Source organism: Penicillium mononematosum, assembly GCF_028829835.1.
Source record: "Penicillium mononematosum strain IBT 11891 chromosome Unknown utg000001l:1.0-4488741.0:1.0-4491989.0, whole genome shotgun sequence".
NCBI lineage: Eukaryota > Fungi > Ascomycota > Eurotiomycetes > Eurotiales > Aspergillaceae > Penicillium > Penicillium mononematosum.
Genome location: NW_026643271.1, coordinates 1,811,750 through 1,833,192, shown reverse-complemented (window position 1 = coordinate 1,833,192; position 21,443 = coordinate 1,811,750). Strand labels below are relative to the sequence as shown.

Genomic DNA, 21,443 nt, shown 5'->3' with positions numbered 1-21,443 from the left:
AAATAACCAAAAAGGCTCGCCCAGCGAGCAGGTATCATATGGAGTACAGGTGTAGCAAGACAGAGAAAGCAACCGCTAACGATCACAGTCTAATATAAACAGATTGTTGCAAACAACGGACAGCTTCACTCTGCGCGGGTAGCCAGGGTTGGACGACTGAGTGTCGGACCCTTGGAAATGAGACGATCTTCGAGCGACCGCGCAAACTTGACGCTGGGGATGTCCACGGCGCGCCAGAACACATCGCCTAGCCAGATGGCGACGGGAAGGCAGATGAGCCAGCCAATGAGGAAACCGAGGCAGTATTGGAAGTTGGTCTCTTTGCCGGTGAGATTCCAGATGTTGGGCATGATGGAATAGCCCAGACAGTGGAGGACGGGGCCATGGACGACGTAGAATGCAAAGGAGATCTTGCCTAGATATTGGGAGAAGGAATTTGTGAAGAGTTTCTGGATGTCAGGGGAGTGGTTGATAGAGAAGACGATAAGGACGGCTCCGATAGTCTGCGCGAAGCGGTGCGGTTCTGGGTACGTCTTGGGGGTGATGTGCCACAGCCAGCTGTAGAAAGGTGTCCATTTGAACCCGATGTTGGGACATGAACCGAAGTACAGACCGACTATGAAGAGCGAGATCCATAGCCCGCGGCGGGAGACTCTGATGGTGGTTTTGCTGCCGGGACTGAGGCGAATGGTTGTTTTGTCGTCTTCTACCGCCGGTCGTGCGGATGGCTCCCAGGTTCCGTAGATGAGATCCACTTCGGCCATCAGCATGCCAAAGAGGAATAAGACGATTTCCCAGCGACCATAACGCATGCAGAACCAAGTCAAGCCAGAGACTACTGTCATGCGCACCGGTGCCACCAAGCGTGATGTCCCCATGATGACAATGAATAGGATAAGGGAGGAGCGGAATTCGAGAGGAATTGTCCAGAGATGCGGATTGTAATAGTTGTAGTACAGCGCATAATCGAATGGGTTCATCAAGGTCGCCAATGTGACCCACAAGTCATCGCTTTGTTTTGAGAAGGATTTATACACACGTGGATGTTGCTCGTTAGTACCGAGGATTGTGTGTCCCTCCTTGATGACGCTATGGGAGTAATTATACAGTCCGAGGCGAACAGCCACAAAGACGCAAAGAACCCCAGTAATTGCGGGGATATATAAACGAAATGCCCGACGGAAGGTTCCTGATGCGAGCACGGTGAAAGTTTGATCGAAGGACCTGCTCCGAATTGTTTTCAGCGGTTTATATGACAGAACGTAGCCGGAGAGGACGAAGAAGATGGCCACCATAATGTGACCAGAGATCAGCATATGGAAGAAGGGCAGCTGGTGAATCCCAAAGTTCTCCTTGCCAAATCCCCATCCTATCGCGACTTTCCATGTGTATGTGAAGAAGAAATGGAAGTTGAAGACCAGTAGACAGGCCCAGCCACGCAGCCCGTCTAGAGCCGCGATGGCATGAAGCTTCGCAGGCTGGGGTGGCGAACCGCCCACTAAATGTTGTAGGAAACTTGGTGTGAGTGCAAGTGTCAACCTGTGCCATGTGTCTTCAGAATATGCCAGCCAGTCTTCTTGCGACATCTTCGGTGCCAGTCCGTCGGGATGCGCGAGGATGTTGGAGGGGTGAAATTGAGAAAAGCCATTCCAGCGGGGGGTGATTGTCGAGTCGGATTCCGAGGCAGATTCCAGATCTTTCAAAGGGATATCGGAGGCGGAGGTGGTGGCCCGATCGTCGTGGGATGTCATCTTGTTATGCTATGTTGGTCGATCGCAAATGGACATGTCCAGAGGGGCAAAAGCCTTGATTTACACAGGTTAACAGACAAAAGGAAGCATGCCGGTATAATTGAGAAAGTCGAGAGGAAACTGGACAGTTCACTCCAGCGAGGAGCGGGTGATGCGGAGGTCGGCGAATTCGGGCAAATACGTCAGCAGGGGCTGTTTCACCGCCACAGAGAATGGCGAAAGATTAGGTGAAATTGGAAATTAAATGAGAGTCAGGGATAGTTAAGGAGAGTAGGAGAGTCGACGAGTCGAAGAGTCAAGAGATTAAAGTAAAGACAAGGCAGAGAGCCGATCGATTGCCGTTTTCGTTAAAGCCGGATTCAGAAGGTGACTGTACATAAAAAGCATTTGGTATTTTGATATGACTGAGGCTATAGTTCAAGATACAATTACACTTATGTGGGTTTAGTTTTATATCCGTGGACTATGGATGTGTTCTTGAGATGTTCTCCAGGCTGACGCGTCAGTATCGGGAAGTCAGCATCCTACATAGCTACATATCTTCTTCTCTCATTGAGTTGCGGGACATTCATAGGCTGGTTCTCAAAATAAGAGTAGAAATTCTCATATCATTTTCCAAGTATTTCAGGTAGAAAAGAAACCAATCCGTTTACTCGTCAGCATCATCCGACTCAACATCACCATCAACATCACCATCAACATCATCACCACCATCAACATCAGAATCAACAACGTCCGAATTTAGATCCACCGAGCCAACACCCAGAGAACCAACACCCCCCGATTCAACTTCCGATTCATCATTCTCAGATCTCGCATCCGCCGAACCAGTATCATCATCACCATGCTCAGAAGCAGAATCGTAGAAAGGGTTCGGCTCGTTATCTTCAAGAGCCTCCTCGTCCGATCCATCATCTCCAGCAAACTTCGACAATTTCTTGATATCGTACTCCACACGAGCACGAACCTCACGTAGATCCTCACGAATGGTAATCATGCCAGTGATGTCACTTGCTAGCGAGCCGTCATCCAAAGGCGTTCTGTACCATTTGGCAGAGTAGGTAGGACCATGTTGCTGGGATTGAGTGGAAGTAGAAGAAGGAACTCCAGGATGAGCAGGCACAGATAAACGTCCCACAACTTGAGCAAAACTACCCTGTGGAAGGATGCCATTGTTTGCACGAATCCACTCGATGATCCATTTTGGAGGATTAAGGCCCCGAAAGCTGCACTCCGTTGGTTGGTAATCAAATGCGCAGTTCATACATGCACCAGTAAACAGAGCCCTTCCGGAACCTTGTGGGTGCATAACAACACAAGATTCGAAAGCACGACGCTCTCTTACACATCGCGCACACCCTTGTCCAGGCAAAGCAGCCGTACCAAAGCGTTGACCAAGCGCAGCTCGACGTCGTTTCTGGGTCGTCAGATGATTCTTATAACCACAACGCCAGTCGAGGTCGCGGATTGGGGGCAAGGAAATTATTCTCAACTCGGTCGTAGCGGTGCAAAATTTCAACATGGGGTTCCCTGCAGTGTCAAGTGTCGGGTGGGCTATCGAAAACATTAGAATGAAACCGTAGGAAGGGATCTGTGAACCATTAGAAGGAACATAATCAGTTACTTTCTGAAGCAGTTTGGGCCACAGCCTCAGCTGCGGGATCCCAACGAGGAGGGGAGTTAGTCTCTACAGATGAGCCAGAGACCTCGTTGCTAGGCTCATTGCTCAACCTAGGACGTTTCTTGGCTACATTAATGTGTTAGGTCGATAAGAACTTGGATATATTTAAATGAAATTACTACCTGGAGGTTTGCTCGATGATTTTGATGCCATGGTAGTGGTAATAGGGAAGTGGTGGCTGGAAATGGATCCCTAGGACACCTACGAGGATGCCCCAGAATGAAAGGGGAGAGAAAGGAAGATGGATTGGGTTTCTACAAGCAGGGAATTTACAAGCTATATATATTGCGCATCGGCCTGAGAAAAGAGGCACTTGACAAACAGATGTAGGTGTAGCTAAACTAGAAGGCATTCGGAGAGATTACCAAAGTGCAAAGTAGTTTGGTAGGCAATAGAATCTATAAAGCTGTAGGCTTAGTATATTAAAGCTTTGGGAATTCTTGCATTTGCATAGTATGTATGGACGCTTGAGTCTTGCATTATACCGCGATCTTGTCTTCCAATACTTGAGGTTGACCTTGACGTTGATAGAAGGACATTGTATAGTTCCCAAAACGGCTTAGCTCATGATTAACTACCTCAGGTGTCAATGCCAAGACATCTCGAGATCACAACCGTGGCCTTTTTACCAGCACCGAGGATTCAAAGACGTTGAAACACATATGTCACGTCAAATACCGTTAGACGCTTGTATGAACTGGGTGATCTCAAAAAGACAATAGACATTTTCCATAGCGCGCTCTAGCAAACTCTCCGAAATGCATCATACTTCCTAGAGCTCCATTTTGCACGGGAGCTTCGCTGGACATTTTTGAGCTCCAAAGGCTCCCAACGTAGAACTTAGACATCTCTCCGATCAATACAAATTGACACATAATACAGACTATTGGACCTTGATGTCGCCGGTTCCCTAAAGCGGCGACGATCCTCTCAGCTCCCTGATTCGCGCGATTCCGCAGTTCGAGAACTTCTCCCTTCCTCTTTGTCTATCCACGCTCATTGTCCCGCCGCCTTCTTTCTGCTCCCCGACATCTTGCGATACGGCTTGAATGTCGCGATCGCCTGTCGCGTGTATTTCTTGATAAAAGTGCTCGCGTGGTCGAAGTGGTCCCGAAGTGGGTGCAGTCACGATGGATTTGCGCACGATCATGAACACCGACGGCGGCGCCTCCAATCCTCCACCTCCAAGCAACTCGGCCAGCTCTCCCATATCCGATCAAACCCCCCAAAAGCGACCAAAGAAGGCAGCTTCTTACTCAGAATATCCTACACGTCCGCCTCAGCCTTCTCCGTTGCAACACCCGCAGCACGCTTCCCCAGAGCGAAGCTCACCTTACGCATCCGTTCAATCGCCATACCAACAATTCAACTCGGCCCCAGTGATTAATACAGCGCAGCGCAGCCAGACACCTCCGCACATCTCGACACCGTATGGTCCCGGCACGCGTGATCCATTTGGCGCGCCGGCATACGGGTCGCATCCCCAACACCCCGGTGGTTCTCTGGTCTCGCCGTACACACCGCAGCCGACGAGTGCAGGACCACAGCACCCGGAACAACAGTCTTATTTCGCCCAGCAGAGGTCTCAGCAACGCTCTCAATCACTGCAATCTGTGATGACAACATCCCGAGCTCCAGTCGAATCTTTCCGCAGCCCTCCTGTTGCGTCACAACCTCTTCCATCGCAGCACTTCTCTCCCACCGCACACCGATCTGTCCCTGGCACCCCGCTAGGCCCTCCTCCTACCTTTGCCACGCGCCAGTCGCCATCAAGTGCCCGCCCGCCGTCCTCCGGACACGATTCCCCCATCAATCCCCTATCCAGTCCGAGGCCCACACAGGAGGCCCCAATACGAGATCAGGTTCCAACGCAGTCACCTGTGACTCAACGACAGTTCTCTCCGCATAGTTCTCACCCCTCCGAGCCGACTCATCTCCCTTCGGGCGGCTCAAAGCAAGAGCCAACCGAGAGCGCCAGTCCCAAATCGATCTCCCGTCACAATAGTATCATCGCGGCCTCCGAGTCAGCGACCGCTGGTCAAATTCGTACTTCCGAAGACCGAATGATGGTTGAGAGTCCCGCTGCACAGAAGAACACCGTCGCAGGATCAGATTTCCTAACCTCCCCATTGGCACCGGGCAGTCGAATGAACAGTTCGCCCTCCGACGCTCGCGGAGGCGCCCATGCCGTGGAAATGGAAGTCGACCACCAACCCCGTGTTGATGCACAACAACCCAAGCCAAAGAGAAGGAGGTACAACGAGCCACCGATCTATGCTCGCTTGACGCCTCGCAACACAAGCAGACGCCCGATCATTCCCAATCCCCGTCCCCCAATTCCAAAACATGCGCGACAGAGCCAGCAAGATTTCTCTCTGGATACTCGCAGACGGTCTTCCTCGATAATGGCAGCCACACCCGCCGCACGGGTCACACGAGCGCCTGCTGTTGCTTCACCAAGCACAAGTATGCCTCGCGCCCAAGCTCCCCCAGCTCCGTCAGCTCCCCCACTTCGTCCGCCGAGTAATTCGCAGGCTGTAGGCTCGCTGGGCCCTTGGGAGCCATCCATTACTGGCTTCATTCCACACGAGGAGCTCACAAAAACCCTTTGTGATTTCTTGTTTCAACATGTAGTCATGAGAAACGATGTGAATGCCAGGCCAGCAGGTTCTGCTGCTGCCGGCCAGGGGACTATCATCGAGATTGAGGCGAAATTAGGCCACATCATCGACATGGACAGCAGAGACCGTATCCATCTTCCAATTTTAACCGAGAGTGTCCTCAATCGGGAGAATGCACGGATTCGGACATCTTTTGAAAGCAAGATGACTGTGGTAAGTCGTTTCCCAGCGTCCTGGCGAGAGTGCCTCAATTCCCATCAGGTTTACTTACCATGCACAGGAACAACACCGAGCTATGAATAATTTCCTTAATGAGGCTGTGAAAGCGTCCATGCCGCAGCCCAACTCGACCCGAATCCCACTTGCATACGTGCACAAGAAAGAACGTGACACCTTCTATGAGATACAAGCAGCTGATTTGCCCCCGGTGATCCGTCAAAATTTGAACCCGAGGCACAAGCCCAAAGTCCGAGTGACAACCGACGAACGAACCGGTGAAATCCTCGCGAAAATAGTCAAGTGTCGAGTTGCCGACGTGGATGTCTGCAGCCCACGGACGACGGTGGACTGGCGCGTCAGTGTCAATCTGGAAATGGAATACACAGGCGACGTCAGCAATCTCCCGGTGGTAGATGCAGCAGTCAGTAAAGGCGGACGAGGCGATCGCATCAAAGATCGCATGAGCTACCGCCACTTGGCCTACCAGGTGGACTTGACTCAAGTAGCCAAATCCGATGTAAGTTTATACAAATGTTCTGTGTCACCCTCAAAAGCAGTCTTCTGACCATATCGCAGCAACAACCGGGCAAGAATGAGTTCGAGCACGAGCTTGAAGTTGAAGTCTCGGCTGAGGAAATTCGTCGCCAGGGCCAGCTTGCTATGTCGGGCGATCCCAAGAACCAGTACGAGGACCTGGTTAAGGGCTTTGTGGATAATATCCGTCTGCTGGCTCGAGCGGTGCCGCCATGATGGTCTTTGCCGCTTTGTATTATGTATTTTTTTTTTCCGATCTAGGCTTTACTGGGGTTTCGTTTGTGGTTCACTGCAGATATGGTTTTTGATTTTATGGTAAAAAGTACGCACTACAATAGACATTGTGCATGGGTTCTATGTTTCTAGGGATCGTTACCTAGACAAGGGAATGTCCTAATTCATCATTTCTGGTCGCCTCGATTTGGCTGAATACCTGATGTTCAGATATTCTACCAAGAAAAGTAGCCAAAAGAGGCCAAGCCTGCACACCAATCTCGCGTTTTATGCCTATGCCACTATTGGATCTCCCGTAAATCTCAAAATATCTCTGCCTGTATCATGTTCATACCATCCACATCTGACCTTGCACATGTGGATATAATCCCAAAATCGAGTTAACCCCAAATAGGCAGTCGGACGCGCCATCATGAACCCGCATGATCTATCGGTGCCCCCCCGCATTGCATTAAACGGCCCGCCATTCATCTCTCCGCGCAACGCTCCAAGTACAACAGCCCAAACCCGGCATGTCGACCCGCTCACATCAAGGCTGCTGGACGTGCAAACGACGGCGACGTCGTTGCGACAACGCCCGCCCTTCGTGTCAAAATTGTGCCGAGCGCGGGGCCACGTGCGAGGGCTATGACGTTCGACTAAGATGGGGTACGGGGATTGCGTCGCGCGGTCACTTTACTGGTGCCGATAAGCCGGTTAAGAATTCTGTGCCGTCGAGGCCGAGGGGGAGACAGAGGGATCTTAGTAGGGAGAGGAGAAGGCGGGTGGAACGGGACGGGGATGCTGGTTAGTATGATCTATAAAAGCAATGCGGTTCTTCGGTATTGATCGTATGTAGCTTTGGATGGGGGTCAGAAGTTGGAGCTAGCGGTTTCGCAGAAGGTGGTTGAGGATGAGAGTCTTTTCAATGAATGTGAGTCTGCAGCAGGAAATCTTTTGAATATGTATGCTGGTTGCCACACGGTACTGATATCGAGTAGTTATGAATAACGGCATTAACGTGCTTCACTCGACAACTGCAAGAAATACCATGCTTTATCCACGTCTCCCGCAGCTTTGTCAAGAATCCAGTGCCTTGTATTCAATCTGCATTGCATTCCAACTCGCACTGTCGAGCACAGCCACTTCTCAGTTCTGCGAGTATTTCGACACAGCATTAAAGACCTTCCGATCAGAACTAGCGTGCAGCACGACCCTGTCTGATGGGACGTTGACTTCAGGGCTGCTGTTGTGTACCATTGGCGTGCGTAACATCAACTTCTTGTTTCGGTTATCCTCTGGCTTAAGGTTCTGACGCTGATTTGATCCCAGCTGATGCACGGCCTGCCCTGGACTATGCATTTAGAAGGTATGCACAATATCCTGCAGAGCCACGGGCTCGATGATTTGCATCGCCAATCTACCCCAACTCACTTTCGTATCCACCTCCTCGAGGTGATGGGGGTGCTAGACCTGGCGTGCTTTTCGGTTGGTCGCCAGGCTCCGGAGATTGGTATCTGGCGCCGGTATTGCCAGCCCGCGGCGCTCAGGTTTGGTATTGAGCCTGTTAGCGGTCTTCCTCGTACACTACTTGATATACTTGCTGGGATAGGCACAGAGACTACGGAGCAGACTCTTTGGGACTGGCCTGGCGAACCAGGGAGCTTTTTACAATGTTATCTATGGGAGGCGCATCGACTGGCTGGTATCTTGATCATCAGAAAACGAGCTAGCACGTCTGCTACTTCTACTCCCAATAACAATATCTCGGCATGGCGGCAGCCTGCCAAGTGTCCAGCAGATACATCCGTTCTCGTTACACGAATCCTCGCTAGTCTTGATGCTCTCCGTCTTGCGTCAGTTGAGCGTCCAACGGAAGATGTCTTCATCAAGAATGCAATTCTGTTTCCTATGTTTGTCGCTGGATTGGAAGTCAGTGCCCTATGTCGCAAGCCGGAATGGCAACAAACCATTAGGAAAGGGTTGCTAGGCTCTCATCAGTGTGAAATTCTCCTCAGTCTGCTCGAAGAGTTATGGCAGAAGGAAGACCCAAATCTGAGTGTGCATGAATTGGCTCGACAAAGAGGTCTGGAGATGGGGTTGATATGACTTATGGATATAATTGTAAAACTACCAAAGCTATGTGTTAATCTGACTACATCTGTGAGATACTCATTCCTTTTATATCCCATAAACGCACACTATTCCCAATCAGGAAGGCTGACGCAACAGATAAGCAACGGAGCCTTGGAAGGTTCGAAGCGATCAGAACTCTGAAGATAACCGACCTCGATCAGCCATTTCACGACCAGAACCAATTCCTCCTCGGAGATCTTTCTGTCCGCATCTTCAATGGATGTGCAACTCCCGGGTCACAAAGCACATGGCTTATCTCTCTGCCTGGATTCTCGTATCTGTGGCATCCTGGCATTGGGGTCAAAAGATCAACGTCTAGCATGTGCAGCCACTACCTGACTTCCAAAGTAGACAGGGATTTGGCTGTATATCCAGGGCTTGACCACGTCTTTTAAGGGCCGTCGAGACTATACATCCGCCAGCACGCTCCTTATATCTGGAGCATCACTTCAACCCTAGGGGCGTCTATAACTCAGGAAATGGCGGAAATCCAAGTTCTATCACCTTTTGAGGATGAGACGGACCAGCCTCCGGGCACATTCAAACTGATTCGAGGTGAGGTTCCTTTCCTCTCCTGCGTTGGGGTGTTTATTGACAACCATCCTGTCCCAGACGACGGGGCAGATGAGCACGGGCAGCACAGTGTCGTTCTCGACCCTATTCCCTCATTCGACCCCGAACGGGCCCCTAGTGAGCCAGCGCTCGATTCATATCTACTTATTGATGAGCTAATCCCAACATATATCCACGAATAGAATTGGAGCACCATGCGCAAATCAGTCAATTTCGCAATTGTCTTAGCTATGACAATAGTTATCTTCACAGCGTAAGTGCAAACTATTATCGTACATGAGCCAGACTGGTAACATTACTATCATACCAGGTTATCCATTCAAGCCATTTTTTGGCAGCAGATTACCATTGACCTGAAAGTCACCTACACCCAATTGAATAAAGCCATGTCGGTAAACTTTGTCGGTCTCACAGCTGGTTGTATTTTCTTTATTCCATTCGCGAAAAAGTACGGCCGACGGCCGGTTTATATCGTCTCAACAGCACTAATGTTGACGACGTCATTCTGGACATCCAGAATAAACAGTCTGACAGAGCTATATGTGACCAACTTGCTACAAGGTTTGGCTGGTGCTACCAACGAGTCTATAGCGGAGATAACAGTGAGCTATATCTTTGCACTGATAGTAAGGTATCCTGTCCTGTTAATGTTGTACAGATTGCCGACTTGTTCTTCGTGCATCATCGGGGAAGTATGAACGGATTATACTTGACATGTGTCGTGATCGGTGTAAGTCTTCAACCTCAGAGTTTGGAGATTTATGCGGTACCTGATGAAGCCATGTATAGAGCTTCCTGACCCCCATGGCTGCAGGGGCACAAGCCACACATCACGGCTGGCGCTCGTGCTATCAAACCATGGGGATCTCCAACGGTATCCTTTTTGTCATTTTCCTCTTCATCTACGAGGAAACTAAATACGTCCCTGTGTTCACTGGGCAAGCCCACGCCACAGTTGAAGAAGACAACCCACCCATCTTAATCAAGGAAGATGGTCCGGAAATTTTTGACTCGGGGTGTTCTGCCAATTGCTCTTCATCTGTCATTGAACGGGCCCATTCTCATCATGTACTGGACCTCACTATACCGCAGAACCCGTGGCGCAAGCGACTTGCCCTGGCAACGCCAACACCAGAACCAATCTGGCCGCATTTCTACCGCCCCTTCTGCGTGCTTATCCTTCCCGCTGTGGCATTTGCCGCGGTTCAATATGCAGCTGGACTAGCCTGGTTAACAGTAACTTCGAACGTGCTGTCACTCACACTCCCAGAGCCGCCATATCTCTTCTCCCCTGCCCAAATCGGATACACTAGCGCTGGTCCACTGATTGGGAACATTATCGGTACAGTATACGGGGGCTTCATCGGTGATCGGTCGATCTTGTACTACGCAAAACGAAACAGGGGCTATTATGAACCCGAAATGCGGTTGTACATCTTACACCTTCCGGCCATTTTCATGGCAGGTGGCCTTATCATGTTCGGGGCAACGATTTCTCGGGTAAGGCAACAACATTCACAGTCAAAAATTGAGGGTCTGTCGATAACTGAGTGCTAACATGTTGTCATGTGGACTGTAGGGAATGCACTGGATCTGGCCGAATGTCGCAGGTTCCTTTTTCGGGTTTGGCCTGGGCAGTATTAGTGATGCTGCATTGGTGTTAGTCACGGACAGTTACAGAGAGGTATGATTGGTTGCTGTCCTACCTCTCTCGTTTCGAGATACATGATATATCCTACATGATACATACTTCCTCTATTTCGAGTAGTCGTTTGTACTCACATCCATCTCTAGATTACCGGTGATGCGTTCACCGCTGTGGCGTTCATGCGTAACGCGGTCGGTATCGCTGTTCCATTCGTGATCTCTCCATGGATCCAGCGCAGTGGCATACAGAATATGTTCATCACGTGTGGGATGTTGAGCCTAGCCATTACTGGGACGATTGTCCCAATGGTCTTTTGGGGAAAGTCTGCTAGGCGCGCATTGGCAGGTCGCTATCGCGATATCGCGGAGCATGGTCATGCTATGTGACAGGCTGCTTCGTTACATGTTTCATGGCCTGAATATTGGCAGCATGTCTCTTTAGCAATGAGGACTTCCTACTGGAGGTTGGTGGAATTTGGCTGCCTTGGTTAGGGTTGTGCGGTTTGGGTGCCGGGTGATATGGCTATGCCGGGGATTTATTTCGAATCAGGTATGTTGACGGTTAGAGCTTTCATTGGATACTTTGAATGATATGGATTCGGTACCATTTCATGAGCCGGATTGTAGGGCTTTCCGAAGGAATTACCGAAGTTGTACAAGATGATACCGTAGCTTTGGGATTCTTTGATAAGGTACATGATACGGGATACAAGGCACTTCCCTTCGCCAATGATCGTTAGCAATGGGTTTCACATTGCTTGTTAAGCCTTGAGAGAACATGGAAGCCTGATCTAAAGGAGATAGCCGGAAAACTCTAACCCTAACTCATGCACGACAGAACTACAAACATAATTGCAAGATTCCATCAAAACAGATGTTTTCTTTTGCTCAACTGTCAAAGATGATAGACTAAGAAAAGGAGTACCGCGCTGTCAGACAAGACAAAATATTGAAAAAGAAATTGCAAATCTAATATGCAAAAACCCCAAGGAGCAATCTAAAGATTTGCCCTGTGCACGTCATCACCGACCTCTTTCGGCAACACCGTCTCAGCAAACCTCTCCTCTGACACCAGCAATTGCTCAGGGAACCAGGAAAGATCCGCACTGACAGTCTCATTAAGCGAGGCATCCCGCGCGAGCAACATAGTCGCCATCGCCTTACCACCAAGCCAAGCCTGAACCATTCCATCCCCACCGAAACGCAGCACAAACCCACTCAGCTCCTTCAGACCCATGCTCAGACCGACCTGTCACAGCTCCAGGCAACCGCCCTATCCAGGGGAACCCGTCCGAGCTGAACGCCATATTACCAGTCCACATCGCCTGCACTGGGTCGCCTTGCACGCAGCCCCAGTCTTTGGCTCCGAAGATGGCACGCAGAGCCCCAGACAAATGGATATCAATGTAAAGACTAAGATCAGAGTCTGTCGAGACACCCAGGTCCGCTAGACCACCGCCTTCGCCCTGGGCAAAGCCCCCGCCGAGCATCATCTGCCCGCCCGGCAGCTGGGTCATATAGTCGAACCCGCGGTCGTAGTTGAAGAGCCAGGAATGATGCGCTGCTTGGTTGGGGAACTTGTCGCCGGGAGTTTGTGCTGACATCTGTCCGCGCACGGGGAAGATTCGGCCCCGGAAGCCGGGTACCAGATGGCTGACATGGGCATTGGTGCAGTGGATAACGTGTCGGGTGGTGATAGTGCCTCTGCTTGTTTCGACCTTGTATCTTGGGCCGTTGGAGGCAGTGTCGTCGTGGATAGCGGTCACGGCGGTATTTTCCTCAACCCGGAAGTCATCCGGGAAGTCTGCAAGGAGACGTTTGAGGACGCCGGTGACGAATTTGTAAGGCCAAAGGGCGCCTGCAGGGCCGGATATGACGCCACGGGCACGCGTCAAACGGAACTCCTAGAAAGAATTAGAATCGGTGTTTTGGTGGTAACGATAGGATATCACCGTACCTCGGGATAGCATCTCCTTCATAAGATGTCCATTCAGCAGCTTCCTTCGGCATCCCCTCCTTGAAACGGTGCATCCGCTCCAACGCCGCCTTCCATGGCTCATCGCCGAAGTAAACGCTCAGGAACTTTATCTTGCGTGCTTGCGTCTCTGTAGTGATGCCAAGCTCCTCTGCGACAGCGAGCATCTCCTTCAGATGTGCCAATCGGAAGCGGATAAGCTTACGCGCGGCGTCCACGCCAAAGATATCGGCGAACTCGGCGTAGTCGTCGGCTGTCTCCAGGATGTGACCGCCATTGCGGCCGGTTGCACCGCTGCAGACTGTGCGAGCCTCAAGCATGACTACGGATGGATGGGAGGTAGAAGAGGGCTTTGAAGCGCGGTTCTGGAGCAAGGTCCGTGCAATAGCTGCTCCGGTAATACCAGAGCCAATGATAACAACATCGGCTTCTTTGGGCAGAGGCTTTGCAGCTTCCTGGCTGAACTTGTGTGGTCCCAGGGTCCAGAACGACGAGGTCGTCGAACTCTGGGGGACGCCGGGGTCAGAGTGGATGCGATCGAGAGCTTGCTGTCTAGCAGAGGCTGAGACTGAAGGGTCAGTTAGGATGTCTGTAGCAAAGGGCATTGTTGCGAAAGATCAGAGCCACAGGCCAGGGTAGAATGTTGGTTTGATTGAAAAGAAGTCAAAGAAGGGAGGTGTGTGGTGGAGTATAAGTAGCAAGGGGCAAGAGTAGTAGATGACAAAACACTTTGAGTCTTACTCAAGATCCTGTAGATACGTGAGAGGAGAAAAAGAAAATAAAAACACGAGGCCGAAATAGTCAGGCGCAATATCAGATCTCAAATCAGAAGTGGCCTGTTGGACTTACCTACCCCGGTACCTATAACAAGTTCCAAGGTTGACTACAACAATAATGCAATTATGCAATTACGCACTCCGATAATGAGCTAATCTCATTCGAAGGTTTTCATTTCCGTGGATACCACCTGGACACCTGCATATGCCCCATATGATAGAGTTCAAGATAACGTACCGGTGGGTCTACCTTCCCGTTTGAGATTTTGAGATTTAGAGATTGCGGGGATTTTTAGAACGCACCTGGCCATAAGGATCATGGACATTATGAGTTATCATTAGGATAAACTGCCTAGGTCTTTGCTGTTTCTTCGTCTAATTCTCAATATGTAGGCAAACTAGGCAACGGTAGTGAAAGGAGCACACGTGAAGAATCCCTGTTCTTTTTCTTGTTCATGTGCTCGATTATTCCAAGCAGCTTATCATCTCACTGCCTCACCCTCCATTATCTAAATATCTAAATGCCCTACACCGTCTGTACATCCGATAGTCCCCACTCTACATTTGCGCCAATTTCCAGGAACAAGGTATGCCAAGCCCATCAAAAATGACTCTAGCATTGTTTCGGCCAGCAACGGGGTCTTAGGAAATGGTGGGGTTCTTCTAGTATTTTGCATTGGGGCTAGGCCTGGTCTGTACAACCAGTTGAATGTGTTTATGTGCCTCGACGTTGTCTGCTATGAGTGGGAGGTGATCTAGATCGATATGGACTATCTGACCAGTTTCCATGGGGTAACAAGTTCAAAGATGTGGTAACCGGATCAATATAATCGATAAACTAAAGTTGAGGTTGGAGAAGGGCTGGATAACCACGGCAGACAGAGGGGTTGCATTTGCCGGTTAACTAGTTGGCTGGAAGTTACTATAGCCGCCATTCACACCAGGTCCTTATTTTTCCAGTATGTTGTATATGACAGGGGTACCCTGCAAGGTCAAAAGTAATGAAATTGAAGTGGCGTTAGTATCCAACTACGTTTCACTCCACTCTACACCCCGAGTGCTATCGCGGATTCCTTCCGACTCCAAGCTATCCCAAAACGGCAGGTCGACACACACTTGATCAACAAACCAAGTGGGGAGTCAAGACAAGTGGGCAAAGTGGAGGTTTCCACGTGTTCTAGTGGGCAAGTGCTATGCCGAGCAAGAAAAGTATATAAATTTTACATAAAAAGGAAGACGGTCACCAACATGAAATCACATTTATCCCATCCCCAAATGGCATCCGAAGCACCCCCGAGCAACTGGCAAGACCTCGTTGCTGCCAAACACCATGAATGCGAGCAGAAGATCCCCCGAGACTGGCTTCTGAGCGCAGACCAACTGGCGCTCGCACAGGAAACCCCGCGTCTGCTAGATGTTGATATTCCTCGTCACAGTGGTCTACTCTCTGAGGTCGAATTGGACCTGACGGAAAACCATACCGCAAATCAGTTATTGGTTAAGTTGACGTCGGGGCAGGTCAGTTCACTGGCTGTTACAACGGCGTTTTGTAAAAGGGCTGCTATTGCGCAGCAGGTTGTGAGTACAACATATCCCTGATAGCATAAAGGACCAATCATCTTAACACATGTTTTGTACAGATCTCATGTCTCACGGAGACCTTCTTTCCCCAGGCATTGGAGCGTGCTAAATACTTGGATGAGTACCTCCAGCGGGAGGGAAAGCCCATTGGCCCCCTCCATGGTCTACCGATCAGCATAAAAGACAGCTTCTGTGTCGAGGGTGTGCAAACAACAATAGGATATGTCGCATTTCTCGAGAACGAACCCGCGAAGACGAACTCAGCACTAGTGAATATGCTACTACAGCTTGGCGCCGTGTTATACGTGAAGACCAACATCCCACAGACAATGATGGTAAAAATACCAAATGGCTCGTGGATATGCTCAGAACGTGAAGCTAACAACCACCAGACAGCAGACTCGGAGAATAACATCTTCGGCCGCACCCGCAATCCACACAAGACAACCCTAACAGCGGGCGGATCCAGCGGCGGCGAGGGCGCACTAGTAGCATTCCGCGGATCGATCTTGGGCGTGGGGACCGACATCGCCGGCTCGATTCGCATCCCCGCGCTATGCTGCGGCGTGTACGGCTTCAAGCCAACAAGCAACCGTATCCCCTTCGGCGGACAGGTCTCCGGTGCCGATGAGGGGATCCCAAACCTTGTTCCAACAGCTGGTCCGCTGGCACATAGTATCGCCGATCTCAAGCTGCTGATGAGTTCTGTCGTCGCCGACGGCCAGGCGTGGAAGTATGACTCTGGTGCCGTCGCGGTCCCGTGGCAAACTATCCCGTCAGGTAGCGACGCCAGCGCAAGCTTGACTATCGGCGTGCTTGCTGAAGATGAGCATTTCCCGCTCCACCCGCCTGTAAAGAGGGCTCTAGATCGGGCCGTTGACGCGTTGACGCGAGCAGGACATCGTATTGTCCACGTCAATGGTGACGATGAAGCACGGAGTGTGGCATATGCGTCGCGTCTTGCCTTCCAGTATTTTGTCTATGGTCCGCACAAGGATCATCTTGCGGCTAGTGGCGAGCCCGCTGTGACTTCAGTTGCTAAGGCTGCAAAGCCGATGTTCTCTGGCCCGTACCCTGTCCAGCAAGGTTTAGGAGCATTTGAGACCATCCAGGCGTTGCATGTGGCCCGCCAGCGGGTTCATGATGTCTGGAGGCAGACATGGGTGGATCAGAAGCTTGATGTGATTCTGGCTCCTGGGGCTCAGAATACAGCCGTGGGCCATGATACATACGGATGGCCTCCTTACACTGTGATATGGAACGTGTTGGATGTAAGTATCTTTATGACTCGTTCTGCTGTTTTCGCCTTGGCTCTTTGGCGCATAGACTAACTTCTGCCAATCCAGTATCCCGCATGCATTATTCCATTTGGAAGAGCGTCCAAAGAGCTCGACCCCGAGCCTATGGCAACAGGTGATGATACGCAGCCGGACTGTCAGTGAGCCTATCTCTTGTATCGAATAGATTGCTAACAGATACCAGATCACCCCGATGAGGTGGACGGCGCCCCATGTGCTATCCAGATCATCACGCCACGCTTCCAAGATGAGAAGTGCCTGTGGGCGGCAGATATCATTGACCGGGCATTGGCCGTTTATGACAAGGATTATTATTAATAATGGGATGCTGGTATGTGTCCACGCCGAAGGTTGGCCGGATCGCTACGCTCAGGGTATTCAGGTATGCCTTTCAAGATCATACATGTTCAGTGACTAGGAAATATTATTTGACGCCGTATGCTGTTTTGCAAGAAAGTAAATTCAAAAGGTAGAATACATATGTGAAACCGGTCCTATCCCGTTTGATATCTTAAAGGTGTGCGAAAGGACAAGCTTTTGGGGCTTGAAAGAGAAACAGAACAAAGAACTATGGACTCGGGCTATCATCGTACCGTGGTCCGCCGTCATTACCACCATACCCAGCACCAGGCGTAGCAGCCATTCCACCCATCGCCGGAGTTGGCGCATCGAACGCCGCAGGGGTTGGAGCGCCACCGGGAGTGGGCGCACTGAAAGCTCCACCAGGGGTGGGCGCACTTTCGGGCCACCCGCCAGGAGTTGGTGCACCAGGGGTCGGAGCAGCGTATGCGCCGGGTGTGGGGGCGGAATAGTTTCCACCAGGAGTCGGGGCATCGTCGAAATCACGCTGGTCTCTGCCGGCAGACATGCTGTTCCAGCCGGGAGTGCGACTGCCTGTGTTTGCACCCGCGTTCCAGCCGGGAGTACGGGATCCAGAGGCGAAGGCGTCGAAACCGGAGCTTGAGTCGTATGGTGTCTTGGATCCTGAGGTCCAGGACGGGGTTCGGCTGCCAACTCCTCCATATGCGGTACGGTTTCCGTCGTAAGGGTTTGCGGTACGGGAGCCGTCGTTCTTCCAGGCCGGTGTGCGGCTGCCACTCAAGCCACCCCAAGCAGGAGCTATGTTATGATTAGCATTTTCGTCAACTTCATAAGACGGGTGTACTTACTTCTCGCAGAAGCGCTGTTCCAAGCGGGGGTTCTGGACGAATCGGCGGCGGCGATCGGTGTTCTGCCACCGGCCCACCCATCTCTCCCAGGACCGCCTGAAGTGTATGGAGTTCGCCCTCCAGGGCCACCTCCTCCTCGTCCACGGCCCATGGAGAGGGGCTGTTTGGAAACAGGACTACGGAAAAGTTAGAAAGGCTGTGCATCGAACACAGTAGGGGAAGAACATACTCTTTAGGTGTCAGAATGTCACGCGGAATGTGTACGGGCTTGTTAGATGTGTAGAGTTCAACTTGAGCGGAGCTATCGTCGGCGTCGCGAACAATACCGACGAGACCCTTATAACGACCCTTGCGGATAGTCACAGTCTTTCCGATAAGGTGATCGCGGCCACGACGAGGAGGTGGCATTGCAGCACCACCTCCAGGAGTTTGCATCGCCAGGGCAGGGTTCATCTTGGTGAGATCGGGTCCAGTGGGCCGACCACCTCTTGCTGACACGGTAACGACATTCGTTGTCCGCACCACAGAGATACCCGCGTTCTCGGCTTGGGCCTTATTATGCAAGAAAAGGAACGAACGGTGGATATGGCGGATTACTCCACTGCGCTGCTCTCCGTAGACCTCGCGAACGGTATCACCACTTCGAATCTCTGCCCCATTGCGATCAGTAGCCACGGCATCGCGACGGGGGGTAATCTTGTTTGCGATTTGTGTAGGAAGAATGTTGCGGATAGAACCATTCTGGTCCACCACACGCAGGGACTCCCGGTCCACTTTAATGACGCAAGCAACAGTGGCAGCATCAAGCTGGACGAGATCATGAACATCATAGATGCCGAGTTGTCCATCAGCAGCCATCTCAGCAGAAAGTCGAAGATCCTTGCTGAAAATTGTGATCTCCTGCATACTCATATCACTGAGCAGAGTGACGGTGTCATCCTTAACCTGCACGACCATGCCCAGTTCGTTCTGGTATCGACTGCCGCCGATAACCTTGACGTGATCACCTTCCCTAAATCGTTTACGGAGAGTCCGAACAGGCGCGTCAATTGTCTGACCGGCGAGCTCGCCCTCGGTGACTTGCAATGAAACAATGTCACCTCGAGTTGACACTGTGCGACCAATAAGACCCTGCTGTTCACCCCGGTAAACCTCCACTGGATCACCCGGTTGGTATGACTCTTCAGCGGTGGAGTTCTTCAGGGTCTCGGCCAGCGATGCTAGATCCAAATTGGCAGTTCCATCTTCTCCTCCACGCGCAAACATTGTAACCTCCTCTAGCCGGGGGTTAACATTTTTGGCATTCAAGTGCTGGACACGCATGTCCTTGATGAGGAACCCATCCACGTAGTTCTCGTTCAAGTAGTTCCATGATTTTCCGCCTAGACCAGAAGTAGACGAGAGATATTTTGCGTGCTTCTTTTTCGCCTCTGTCTCACTGAACAAGCGCTGGGGAGGGCGGACGGTGTTCACAGCACCGCGTTTGCGCTTAGCATCGGCAGCAGGGGCACCAAAAGCATCGTCATTCAGGCCATAGTCCAGTCGAGGAACAAGTCTCACAGTGACATTCAATCCATTGGTTTCGACCTCCTCAATCTGGGCCAAATCGCCCATGTACTTGCCACGCTTGATGCGAATCCAGCCACCGGGCAAGAGCTCTTCCGATTTATGGACGCGAAGAAGATCAGGCATCTCCTTCACTGGAACAAGTGTCAGCTTCTGGGATGGGTAGTAGAAGTTGATGCCGTCCAAGCCTTCCGTAACATCGGCCTGCCTGCGCGCTTCACAGTAGAACCAGCCCTGCATAATGTTTCCGCGCTCAAAAGCCGAGATAATTCGAATGGGGTTGCGGGACCCTGGTGGACGCTCTTCGATCCGCTTCTGGATGGAATATACGACCTCCTTCTCCTTGCCAGGCTTGCAGCGTCCACCCCAAATGCTGGGGTCTTCCACACTAGGAAGCAGGAGTCGCTTCGGGATTACAAGGGAATCTGTTGCGGCAGCACGGTTGCGTCCATATCGTTCCTTGAGCATCTGGGCTTGCTTCTCTGCGTCCATGCTGGCGTCGATCTCGCGCTGGCGATCCAGCTGTCGATGGCGGCGGTCGTCTGTTTCGGTGCCTTGTGGTAGCGCATCGAGATCATCCGGGTGTGTTTCCATGCCATATTCGGCGAGCTCATCTTCCTCATCCTCGGCCTCGTCCTCCTCCTCATCGACACCAGCCTCGTCTTCGATGAAAGGATTGGCAACGCGCTTCACTCGCTTTTGTGGACGAGCCTAAAAGAGAAACCATGCGTTAACAAATATGCATTACCAGGTCCCACGGAGAACGTACCACATCCTCTTCCTCGTCTTCGTCCTCTTCCTCCTCGTCCTCCTCGTCTTCGTCCACTTCATTCTCAATCTCTTCGTCATCTTCGACATCCTTGGCGTCATCCTCCTCATTTGCATCTGTTTCGCGAGGGTACTTCACATCATCCTCCTCATCAGCGCCATCGCCACCTGAGTGTTCTTTCTTGGTTGGCTGTTTCACGCTCCTTTGTTAGCGTTTGTTCATCGAGGCTTGACAGGAGTCTCTAGACCGACCTTAGCTCTGGGCTCCTCGGCATCAGACTCTTCTTGGGGAGCAGGGTTGAAATCTTCCTCGTCGTCCTCGGACCCGAAGTCTTGGTTAAGAAAGTTTGACATTTTGACAGGTAGTGTCTTAACGCGCTATTGCAAATGATCTGGTCGCGCAACGTTCGGCACGTCGTAGTTTGGAGTTAAGATATAGTGAGATCTCTATCAATCGCAAGGAGAATCAGCAACTGGAAAGACAAAGATAAATGCGAGAAGCAAGACGAACCGTATCCAAGGAAACCGCGCTACAACTTGCGAGTTGGGGGACAAGGCGTAGATAACAGGATGCGAACTGTCCGGGTATTTTCCGATGAATGACCAGTTCCAAGCAGCGTCAGGTCAAATGAAGCTGATCCAGACGGCAGAAAGGTGAATGGAAAGTTAAAGAGGGAGCACAGTAGACAGTCGAGCTCTGCGGGCAATCACCGAGTTCCGCGACCGCCTACAAAGAACACGGACCGGAAGAGATCTCGGAGTTTGTTAGAAGATGAAGTAACAACACCACAACGCAGGCGCAAATTATAGCTCTGCTAAGGGATAATTTGAGAAAGGACAAATGAGAATTGAAGTGTCGGAGGAGGTCGAGTTGCCCAGAGGCATAATCCTTGCGTGAGTGGTCGTTGTGGCGCGCCGTACTTGGCCTCCGAGCC

At 51.2% G+C, this 21,443-nt stretch overlaps 8 protein-coding genes across 8 annotated transcripts; 4 read left to right on the top strand and 4 right to left on the bottom strand.

Annotated features, from left to right (window-relative positions):
• Positions 1-125: 125 nt before the first annotated feature.
• Positions 126-1,751, bottom strand: N7519_000654 (acyltransferase family protein; the record flags this gene model as incomplete). The annotated part of the gene is made up of 1 exon (XM_057287432.1): positions 126-1,751. One exon carries the CDS (start codon positions 1,749-1,751, stop codon positions 126-128), a length of 1,626 nt encoding a protein of 541 aa, XP_057153515.1.
• Positions 1,752-2,400: 649 nt separating this feature from the next.
• Positions 2,401-3,585, bottom strand: N7519_000653 (DUF3716 domain-containing protein; the record flags this gene model as incomplete). Its single annotated transcript, XM_057287431.1, has 3 exons — positions 2,401-3,305; positions 3,376-3,498; positions 3,555-3,585. 3 exons carry the CDS (start codon positions 3,583-3,585, stop codon positions 2,401-2,403), a joined length of 1,059 nt encoding a protein of 352 aa, XP_057153514.1.
• A 977-nt stretch (positions 3,586-4,562) lies between these two features.
• triA (uncharacterized protein) lies at positions 4,563-7,022 on the top strand (the record flags this gene model as incomplete). Its single annotated transcript, XM_057287430.1, has 3 exons — positions 4,563-6,266; positions 6,334-6,789; positions 6,849-7,022. 3 exons carry the CDS (start codon positions 4,563-4,565, stop codon positions 7,020-7,022), a joined length of 2,334 nt encoding a protein of 777 aa, XP_057153513.1.
• A 430-nt stretch (positions 7,023-7,452) lies between these two features.
• Positions 7,453-9,128, top strand: N7519_000651 (uncharacterized protein; the record flags this gene model as incomplete). The annotated part of the gene is made up of 5 exons (XM_057287429.1): positions 7,453-7,628; positions 7,684-7,826; positions 7,879-7,953; positions 8,021-8,283; positions 8,352-9,128. The coding sequence occupies 5 exons, from the start codon at positions 7,453-7,455 to the stop codon at positions 9,126-9,128; spliced, it is 1,434 nt and encodes a 477-aa protein (XP_057153512.1).
• Positions 9,129-9,634: 506 nt separating this feature from the next.
• On the top strand, positions 9,635-11,762 carry N7519_000650 (uncharacterized protein; the record flags this gene model as incomplete). Its single annotated transcript, XM_057287428.1, has 7 exons — positions 9,635-9,845; positions 9,969-9,981; positions 10,039-10,330; positions 10,387-10,458; positions 10,518-11,228; positions 11,308-11,412; positions 11,523-11,762. 7 exons carry the CDS (start codon positions 9,635-9,637, stop codon positions 11,760-11,762), a joined length of 1,644 nt encoding a protein of 547 aa, XP_057153511.1.
• Positions 11,763-12,372: 610 nt separating this feature from the next.
• On the bottom strand, positions 12,373-13,955 carry N7519_000649 (NAD(P)/FAD-dependent oxidoreductase; the record flags this gene model as incomplete). The annotated part of the gene is made up of 3 exons (XM_057287427.1): positions 12,373-12,534; positions 12,590-13,233; positions 13,328-13,955. 3 exons carry the CDS (start codon positions 13,953-13,955, stop codon positions 12,373-12,375), a joined length of 1,434 nt encoding a protein of 477 aa, XP_057153510.1.
• A 1,446-nt stretch (positions 13,956-15,401) lies between these two features.
• gmdB (general amidase GmdB) lies at positions 15,402-17,323 on the top strand (the record flags this gene model as incomplete). Its single annotated transcript, XM_057287426.1, has 5 exons — positions 15,402-15,704; positions 15,767-16,042; positions 16,100-16,978; positions 17,054-17,141; positions 17,190-17,323. The coding sequence occupies 5 exons, from the start codon at positions 15,402-15,404 to the stop codon at positions 17,321-17,323; spliced, it is 1,680 nt and encodes a 559-aa protein (XP_057153509.1).
• Positions 17,324-17,573: 250 nt separating this feature from the next.
• On the bottom strand, positions 17,574-20,862 carry spt5 (transcription elongation factor spt5; the record flags this gene model as incomplete). The annotated part of the gene is made up of 5 exons (XM_057287425.1): positions 17,574-18,124; positions 18,175-18,350; positions 18,404-20,451; positions 20,510-20,698; positions 20,761-20,862. 5 exons carry the CDS (start codon positions 20,860-20,862, stop codon positions 17,574-17,576), a joined length of 3,066 nt encoding a protein of 1,021 aa, XP_057153508.1.
• Between the last annotated feature and the right edge of the window lie 581 nt (positions 20,863-21,443).